Genomic DNA, 10,444 nt, shown 5'->3' with positions numbered 1-10,444 from the left:
CGAATTTCACACATGTAAAACAAAATCGGGTGTATACTTAATTTAGAATGTTCGGTCTTAAGGCATTAAGAGTTTGTTCTGGGGGTATCTTCTTACCCCACCTTACCGTTCATAATTTCCTAAAAACGGATTTTGCAACATGGCTCTAAAAAGAGCGATCTCTTTTTTGCAATTTCTAAAAAAAAACCCAGATCAATCCACCTAGCGGTGATGGTGCCTTTCTCGCTAAAAAAGGTAATAAATGTAGCCTTTACGTCTACACCTCGATGATACAAGAAAGGCAAAACAGCTACACCGTCTAATGTTATGATAGAAAATTTACACTAGTAGACGACAGGTGGCGCTGCCCGAATTTCCTATGTTCGAATTTTGACTTTCGGACAATTTCATTGTACTATGAAACTGAACGAAGAGCATACTTACGCCTAAATGCGCGCAACACGAGCATCTTTATAGTACGATGAAACTCGTAATGGGAGCAAGCCATGGATAAACATTAAAAATATTCATAGATGCAAGGCATTTTTCATAACACATTATTGTTCTATGTGATTATGTCTCATCACTATTTTAATATTATCTATTTTTTGCAATTCGCTATTATTATGAAATTCAATAGTGATCAACAGCGTTTTAGTCTCTGTCGGATGCAACTTGTTGCAAGAAAATCGGTTAAGAGTTTCTATGTGAAAATTTGGCTAATGTTTTTTATGGCATTTTGTGCACACACACACACACACATACACACACACACACACACACGCACACACGGACAGACAGACATTTGTTCAGCTCATCGAGCTGAGTCGAATGGTATATAACACTATGGGTCTCCGGGAATTCTATCAAAAGTTCGAATTTGGAGTGAAATGATAGCCTTTCGGTACAACTTAGTTGTACGAGAAAGGCAAAAATACTACTAAACATTATCATTTGAAGATTAATTCTTACCCTTTGGAACAGGTCGCTGTATTTTCCAAACTGTTCACTGCAGTGCCTGCGGAACCACTTCAAAGTATCTGCTACGGTCCACAGATAGACGGGTTTTGGGCGGGCCGTTTTAATCTATTTTTAATTCGAACATTAGTAAATATGAAATAAACAATTTTACCATTACCTTCGTCTTCGTCACAGGAGTGCTTTCTACAACCATGATGCTAGTTTGAATTGTTGATTATAATGGAAAAAAGTAGCTTAAAATCAACTACATTCAACTTTGAAAAAATAATCTAACTTTTGTTTGTTTTTATTTTTGTACTCAACAAATGGCTGCGTCCATTTTTGTTTTTAACTTTTTCCTGATGGCAAAAGGATGATGAGACGTGAGCGGTGAGCCACACGCTCGTTCAATTGAACTCAATTTTGTGTTAAATTTTAATCGTTTATGCTAAGTCTCTGCAGGGATGCAAGATACAATTTTTATAAGTCTGTATAAAAGATATTTTAGTTACTAGATAAAGATTGTCGCTACTGTTCCCTTTGTTCTGCTGTCCGAAACATGTGTGGTACATACCTGTCAAATCGTATGGATTTTCCTTCTTTGACATTTAGCTCCCCTATCCTCGCCAGCAAAAGATGTTCCGGACAGCGACGACAGCGACAATCTTTATCTAGTAACTAAAATATCTTTTGTCTGTATCCATTCTCAGCAAAATGCAGGGGGGTAATATGCGGTGCATCGCGCCTCCTCTGCATGTAATATGAAGCAAATGTAAATAAACAATCACACAATTTTTTCGTTAGTCAGCAGTATAGTGTAAGGTTAACCAATATCCTACAAGATTCCAGTTCGAAAAATGTTACACTTGCCAAGCGGGATGGCCCAGGGTGGCCCGCCTTTCCTAAGCGGCGAGGCCCGGATAATACATCTTAAGGTTGGTATCGTGTTCAAAAGAAATTTCTTTTTCTATCTCAATCCCATGTTAAATTCCGTTCACTGAATCGGGAAGTAAAGAATCGAAACAAAATTCTTACAACAGTATCCACATGAAAAGAACAGAAAATAAAATTGGCATTTGTAAGGTTCCCACGCAAAGTAATGGGAGCTGTCACTTTACTTTCGGAAAAATGTTCTGCTCGATTATTCCGTAAGTAAAAGTGACAATTTTCTCCATGCAGATCAGTTGTCAAAATTCCTCTTGGTAATATTGAACAAAATTCCGTAACCTCTCTACTTTTTAAGTCGATACTGGCCTTTAGGTAGGCTTGATTTGTTCGTGGATGACAGGCTTACCCCCCCCCCCCCTGGCAAAATGTCTGCACTACTAAAAATCCACACATATTTATTGGCAAAAATCCATAGATTTAACTTATGATGTATATCAGCGCACACATAACCATTCTCCACGTGAACTGCTAATAAAATATATGTCCAAATCTTGGTCCAAATAAACTTTATGTGTGGTCTCAAATTAGCAATTATTTAATTTATGTGTAGTTCTATATCGATTATATTAGGGTGGAGCTATTGCAAAAATTTATATCGGCGACACATATATCTTATATAGATATGCTCATCTCCGGAGGTGCAAATCTTATTGAGCGTCTGTTCTCCATGTCAGGATCGGCTCACAACAGCGTCTGTTCTCCATGTTAGGGGCGGCTGATCATCGTCCGAGTGCCAGCGAGGGACTCTTTGCAAAACTGTACACCATGGTCCACCGGGAATAAGGAGGAATGGCCCTCGGAAATTTAGGGGGTTTGGTGTCAGGCCCTGCAAGCCAGCCAGAAAAAACTCACGCAACGAACAATCAATAAGAGAGTATGGACCGGAACCATCGGCGAAGACCACTACGACGAAAAAGGGAATAGCGATTGGAAACTCGGTTCGTGGAACTGCAAATCTCTCAACTTCATCGGAAGCACACGCATACTCGCCGATGTGCTCAAAGACCGTGGATTCGGCATCGTAGTGCTGCAGGAGGTTTATTGGAAGGGATCAACGGTGCGAACGTTTAGAGGTAATCATAAATACCATCTACCAGAGCTGCGGCAACACACATGAGCTGGGAACAGCTTTCATAGTGATGGGCGATATGCAAAGGCGCGTGATCGGGTGGTGGTCCATCAACGAGAGAATGTGCAGGTTGAGGATCAAAGGCCGGTTCTTCAACTTCAGCATAATCAACGTCCATAGCCCACACTCCGGAAGCACTGATGATGATAAGGACGCATTCTACGCGCAGCTGGAACGTGAGTATGACAGCTGCCCAAGCCACGACGTCAAAATCATCATAGGAGATTTGAACGCTCAGGTTGGCCAAGAGGAGGAGTTTAGACCGACTATTGGAAAATTCAGCGCTCACCGGCTGACGAACGAAAACGGCCTACGAGTAATTGATTTCGCTGCCTCCAAGAATATAGCCATTCGCAGCACCTACTTCCAACACAGCCTTCCGTATCGATACACCTGGAGATCACCACTGCAGACAGAATCCCAAATCGACCACGTTCTGATTGATGGACGGCACTTCTCCGATATAATCGACGTCAGGACATATCGTGGCGCTAACACCGACTCTGACCACTATCTGGTGATGGTTAAACTGCGCCCAAAACTATCCATCATCAACAATGTTCGGTACCGACGACCGCCGCGGAATACAGTACGAAGTCGACGGAACGATTGGTTCGACGAAGAGAGTAGACAGATTCTGGAGAAAAAGGACGCAGTGCGGGCGGTCGCGCTGTAGCAAGGTACCCGGCAGAACGTGGAACGTTATAGACGGAAGCTAAGACAGCAGACCCGCCTTTTTCAGGAGAAGAAACGCCGCCTGGAAGAAGCGGAGTGCGAGGAGATGGAACAGCCGTGCCGTTCTCAAGAAACACGCAAGTTCTATCAGAAGCTCAACGCATCCCGGAAAGGCTTCGTGCCGCGAGCCGAAATGTGCCGGGATAAGTAATGGTTTTGCCTTCTTGGAAAACTAATCGGATTCGTATTCTGTACCATAAAGTACTCTATACAATAGGTTATCGAAATGGTATAATGTTCACCTGATTGAACGTATATATGGTAATGAAATACTAGTTGCGGAAATCCAATTATTTTTATCAAAATGGCCAAAAAGTTATCTAACTCCATATCTCCCTTGTTGTTTATTCAAATCGTTTACAATTACACATGATAATAGTTGGCCAGAATACCTGTCAAACTGATGCAGTGCTACTAGTTTATCTATTTTATTATTACTTCAAAAAATCGAAAACGTACTCTTACCCCACGCGCACTCTTGCCCCACTCTACTCTACGGCAAATCCTTCAAAAATGCCATGAATACCAGGTCCCAACGCATCATCTGTTCGTTGATTTCAATGCGGCATACGACAGTATAGACCGCTTAGAGCTATGGAAAATTATGGACGAGAACAGCTTACCAGACTGATCAAAGCAACGGTGGATGGTGTGCAAAACTGTGTGAAAATTTCGGGCGAACACTCCAGTTCGTTCGAATCGCGCCGGGGACTAAGTCAAGGTGATGGACTTTCGTACTTGTTGTTCAACATTGCGCTAGAAGGTGTCATGCGGAGAGCCAGGTGTAACAGCCGGGGTACGATTTTCAACAGATCTAGTCAATTTATTTGTTTCGCGGATGACATGAACATTGTCGGCCGAACATTTTCAAAGGTGGCAGAACTATACACCCGCCTGAAACGTGAAGCAACAAAAGTTGGACTGGTGGTGAATGCGTCAAAGACAAAGTACATGCTTGTGGGCGGAAACGAGCGCGACAGGGCCCGCCTGGGAAGCAGTGTTACGATAGACGGGGATATCTTCGAGGTGGTCGAGGAATTCATCTACCTCGGATCCTTGCTAACAGCTGATAACAATGTCAGTCGTGAAATATGAAGGCGCATCATCTGTGGCACTCCCAACGGAGGAGCAGCTAGGCGCAGCATCTCTTGAAGATGGCTGGAGAGATATTCGATCCGCCATTGGAAGCACCGCAACCGCTGCACTAGGCACGGTGGCTCCGGATCAGAGAAACGACTGGTATGACGGCGAATGTGAGCAGTTAGTTGAGGAGAAGAATGCAGCATGGGCGAGATTGCTGCAACACCGCACGAGGGCCAACGAGGCACGATACAAACGGGCGCAGAACAGACAAAACTCGATTTTCCGGAGGAAAAAACCGAAAAAGGAAGATCGAGACCGTGAAGAGACGGAGGAACTGTACCGCGCTAATAACGCACGAAAGTTCTATGAGAAGTTGAACCGTCCACCTAAGGGCCACGTGCCACAGCCCGATATGTGTAAGGACATAAACGGGAACCTTCTTACAAACGAGCGTGAGGTGATCCAAATGTGGCGGCAGCACTACGAAGAGTAATGTAAATCATGCTGCCTGGAGTGAGAAGTGTCCAGTATATCGAGAGCTGAAAGAGAGGAAGAAAGAAAAAATGGATTTCGATACGTAGCAATTAAAGTGTGACATAATGTATGCGAACTGTGCTATCTGTAGCCATGTGAATGAAATTAGATTGATAATCCAAGAGCATAATCCAAATATTTTTGTGATAACTGAGACCCATCTAACTGATAAACATAATGTTGGCTTATACGACGTTAGTGGTTACGATATGATTAATTGTCTATCTAATTCGAGTCACACTGGTGGAGTGTCTTTCTATGTTAAGAAAAACGTCAAGTGGGTTTTGAATTCCAACGAATCAATAGGCGGAAACTGGTTTTTAAGTATCAACGTATCATCTGGAGCTATGAAAGGTATGTACGCTGGTCTTTATCATTCGCCAAATGCTAGTGATTCAACATTTCTGAGGTATTTGGAAGAGGAATGGTTGCCTACTGTCTTAGATAAAAATGAAGTAACGTTAGTTCTAGGAGATTTCAATATGAATTGGTTAGTGGATTCAGACAAACGAGAACTGAAAAATGTGATGGATTCCGTGGCTTTGCGGCAAGCAGTGCACTTTCCAACCAGAATAAATGACAGAAGTAGCACCATGATTGATCTTTTGTTTAGTAACAATGAGGCATTAACAGTGTTTGAATTACCATCAGATAGGATATCCGACCATGCGACCATAGGAATTTTGATGAGTGGTACGTACGTCGCACCGATGCCAGTTACATCAAAAATAAAAATTTGGAAAAACTATTCTAAAGTTCGTCTACATTCGGAACTTCGTTCGAGATTGCGGGATTATTTTGAGTATAATAATACAGATGAAGCAGCTAATTTGTTAGCTGCAGCATTAGAGAATAGTGTAAACAGCATGGTGGAAGAGAAAGAAATTGTTATTTCAGAAAGAACCCCATGGTATACGAGTTCTCTGTTGTCGGTGAAGAGGCAAAGAGACCAAGCCCATTCAATATTTAGAAGATCCAAAAATCGATCGGATTGGAAAACGTATCAGAGGAAGAGGAATAATTATGTCCATGCGTTGCGGGATGCCAAAAGAAGGGCCATTCATCAAGAATTGCAAGTATGCCAAGGTGATTCAAAAAAGCTATGGAAATCATTAAAAAAAACTTATTAATCCAACTAAACATTCAGATAGAGGAATTAAATTTGGTGATGTAACTGATGGCTTGGACAATAAAGCTAAAGCTGATAGACTTAATGAATACTTCGTTGATAGTGTGAAACAGATTCATGATAGCATTCCTGACCCCAGTACAGAATACATCGATACCGAAGATACTCAAACTGTGGATAGTAGATGGACCTCTTTCAAAAGCGTGGATATGACCCGATTAAGAAAAACAATAATGGAATTGAAGAATTGTGGAGGAATTAATAACGTCAATACTTCGGTAATGATTGACTCTTTTGAATCTATAAAATATGAATTTCTTACCCTAATAAACATGTCCCTAAATAGAGGAGAGTTTCCTTCAGGCTGGAAAAGGTCTTTGGTGATACCGCTTCCAAAAGTTCCCAATTCCAGGAAAATAGAAGATAGACGGCCTATAAATATGTTACCATTGTATGAAAAGGTTTTAGAGATAATCGTTAAAGAAGAGCTGATCGATTTTATGCATAGATATAACATTTTATTGGACGAACAATCAGGATTTCGGAAACAACATTCATGTGAAACTGCGTTAAATTTGTTATTGTTAAAATGGAAAAATGCTCTAGAAGACAAAAAAGTGATCATCGCTATATTTTTGGATTTAAAAAGAGCGTTTGAAACTATTGACAGAGAAAAGTTAATCAAGACAAGATAGGTATTTGTGGAAAAGTCATTGAGTGGTTCAAAAGTTATTTGTTATGGAGATCACAGGCCACTCTATTTGAAGGTCAGGAATCGGAGTATAAATGGATTGATGTAGGAGTCCCTCAAGGAAGCGTATTGGGCCCGCTTATTTTTATATTATACATAAATGATGTTGAAGATATTGTTACAGTTGGAGATATCAATTTATTCGCCGACGATACGGTCTTGTTCATAATAACAGACAGTTTGAAATCAGCGTATGATATGATAAAGCTAGAGCTAAATAAGTTAACAGACTGGTTGAAAATGAGAAACTCAAACTTAATATTAGCAAAACAAAATACATGGTAATCACGAACAAGATAAGAGGAGTATTTACTGATACGCTAGAAATCGATAATGAGCCCGTAGAACAAGTAAAAGTTGTTAAGTACCTTGGAGTGATGGTCGATGAGAAACTAAATTTTAATGAACATGTTGATTACACAATACGCAAAGCAGCTTCGAAATATGGAATGATATTCAAAATAAGCAAATGTCTTTCTTTTGAGAACAAAATGTTGGTGTATAAAGCATTAATTGCCCCACATTTTGAATACAACTGACCATCGCTACTTATTTTAGCTTCGAAAAGGCAAAAAAGGATAATGCAAACAGTTCAAAACAGGATGATGCGACTGATCCTGGGATGTGACAGAATGACATCAGGCAGAATTATGAGAGATGTACTACAGTGGATGTCAATAGAGGAGCGAATCACACTTCAAACACTGATTCTAGTTTTTAAAATTAGAAATGGACTGACACCGAAATACTTGACAAATAATGTACAGTATGGATCAGATGTACATCAGTATGCAACAAGGAGAGCAAACGATTTGAGACTACCAAACATGACGATGACGGGAACACAAAACTCATTATTTTACAAAGGATTTAGACTTTTCAATATGCTACCAGACGAAATAAAATTCGAAGATAATCAGACAAGTTTTAAGCGGAAATGTATAGAATTCATAAGAAGCACGACGCAAATATAAAAGAAGATGGACATACGCGGGAGCCAAACATAAATAAAAGACAACTAACGAAATGAGAAGAACTGTAGATAATGGTAGTGATGAACTTGTAAAAACATAAAAATCACTGTAATAAAGTATTAAAAATGTAGATAATGGATGATAACAACATAAATATCAAATTGATAAACAGTCTTGTAAGCCTCCCATCTTCAAATGAAGCGTATGGGGTGGTGGTGGAGTTCAGAATAACTCCAATGGGACCATCAAGAAAAAAAAAAAAAAAAAAAAAAAACTACGAAGAGCACCTGAATGGCGATGTGGCAGACAACGGTGGCGGTATGGTAATGAACCTAGGAGCACGCGCGCAGGACGCATGACTTGCGGCTTCGAATCTCCAGGAAATCCAGGAGGAGATCGGCCGGCTGAAAAACAACAAAGCCCCTGGAGTTGACCAACTACCAAGAGAGCTGTTTAAACACGGTGGTGAGGCACTGGCTAGAGCGCTGCACTGGGTGATTACCAAGGTTTGGGAGGATGAGGTTCTGCCGTAGGAGTGGATGGAAGGTGTCGTGCGTCCCATCTACAAAAAGGGCGATAAGCTGGATTGTAGCAACTACCGCGCAATCACATTGCTGAACGCCACCTACAAGGTACTCTCCCAAATTTTATGCTGCCGACTAACACCAATTGCAAAAGAATTCGTGGGGCAGTACCAGGTGGGATTTATGGGTGAACGCTCTACCACAGACCAGGTGTTCGCCATACGTCAGGTATTGCAGAAATGCCGCGAATACAACGTGCCCACACATCATCTATTTATCGACTTCAAAGCCGCATATGATACAATCGATCGGGACCAGCTATGGCAGCTAATGCACGAAAACGGATTTCCGGATAAACTGATACGGTTGATCAAGGCGACGATGGATCGGGTGATGTGCGTAGTTCGAGTTTCAGGGGCATTCTCGAGTCCCTTCGAAACGGACAGAGGGTTACGGCAAGGTGATGGTCTTTCGTGTCTGCTATTCAACATCGCTTTGGAGGGGGTAATACGAAGGGCATGGATTGACACGAGTGGTACGATTTTCACGAAGTCCGTCCAGTTATTTGGTTTCGCCGACGACATTGATATCATGGCACGTAGCTTTGAGAGGATGGAGGAAGCCTACATCAGACTGAAAAGCGGACCTAAACGGATTGGACTAGTCATCAATACGTCGAAGACGAAGTGCATGATAGGAAAAGGCTCAAGAGAGGTCAATGTAAGCCAACCACCACGAGTTTCTATCGGTGGTTGAAAAATTCGTGTACTTGGGCTGACTGGTGACCGCCGATAACGATACCAGCAGAGAAATTCGGAGGCGGATAGTGGCTGGAAATCGTACGTACTTTGGACTCCGCAAGACGCTGCGATCGAATAGAGTTCGCCGCCGTACCAAACTGACTATCTACAAAACGCTTATAAGACCGGTAGTTCTCTACGGACACGAGACCTGGACGATGCTCGTGGAGGACCAACGCGCACTGGGAGTTTTTGAAAGGAAAGTATTGCGTACCATCTAAGGTGGGGTGCAGATGGCGGACGGTACGTGGAGGAGGCGAATGAACCACGAGTTGCATCAGCTGTTGGGAGAACCATCCATCGTTCACACCGCGAAAATCGGAAGACTGCGGTGGGCCGCACAGAGGAACGAATCCTTAGAAAGAGGGTCAAAAGGTCATTTTCCAAAATGATGTATTCTATTTTTTAAATATTTTTCTCGCATTATACAGGTTATAAAACATTGTAAAAAACTTTGGTTGAGTCAATTTGACGATATTGTGCCCATTGGGGTACCTTTGAAGTTGGCATGAAAACTGTTTTTAACACCATTGATAATATATAAATATGAAGTATGATATCTTTGCAATATTTTTCAAATTTGTTATTCAATCATTTCAAACTCAATACATCTTCAAAGATAACATAATCAACTATCAATTGCATACATTGTATCACAAATTCATGAAATATTAACCCTTGGCTTATGGAGTTGAATTTGGGCTTATTTCGAAATTTACTCATTTCGTGGTGTTTTCATGTGGTCAGAAAACAATTTACCCATCATTACCCAGCGCTGGAAATCGCATGGCTACTACTTTACATTATATATTTTCAAACTAAACCAAATTTAGATTCGCCAGGGCCCGCAGGTTTTTTCGAGGCATTTGAAAATGACGTAAAATACATGAAAATGTAT

At 41.3% G+C, this 10,444-nt stretch overlaps 1 protein-coding gene across 2 annotated transcripts in view; it reads right to left on the bottom strand.

The window, feature by feature from the left end:
- The window catches only part of LOC134221039 (protein aveugle), a 76,306-nt gene that overhangs the window by 1,058 nt on the left and 64,804 nt on the right, over positions 1-10,444 (bottom strand). The window contains exons 1-2 of one of the 2 annotated variants that reach the window (XM_062700217.1): positions 1,118-1,268; positions 952-1,065 (exon numbers count right to left, since the gene is read on the bottom strand). The exons of the other annotated variant lie outside the window; for it this stretch is intronic. Of the exons in view, the coding sequence (XP_062556201.1) occupies positions 952-1,065; positions 1,118-1,153 (150 nt within the window). The 5' untranslated portion in view covers positions 1,154-1,268. Of the gene's footprint in view, positions 1-951; positions 1,066-1,117; positions 1,269-10,444 lie in introns of those variants that run through there. 2 annotated transcript variants of the gene reach the window in all.

The sequence above is a fragment of the Armigeres subalbatus genome, chromosome 3 (genome assembly GCF_024139115.2).
Source record: "Armigeres subalbatus isolate Guangzhou_Male chromosome 3, GZ_Asu_2, whole genome shotgun sequence".
NCBI lineage: Eukaryota > Metazoa > Arthropoda > Insecta > Diptera > Culicidae > Armigeres > Armigeres subalbatus.
Note: the sequence above shows the minus strand (reverse complement) of the source record. Positions and strands in the feature narration are given on the sequence as shown.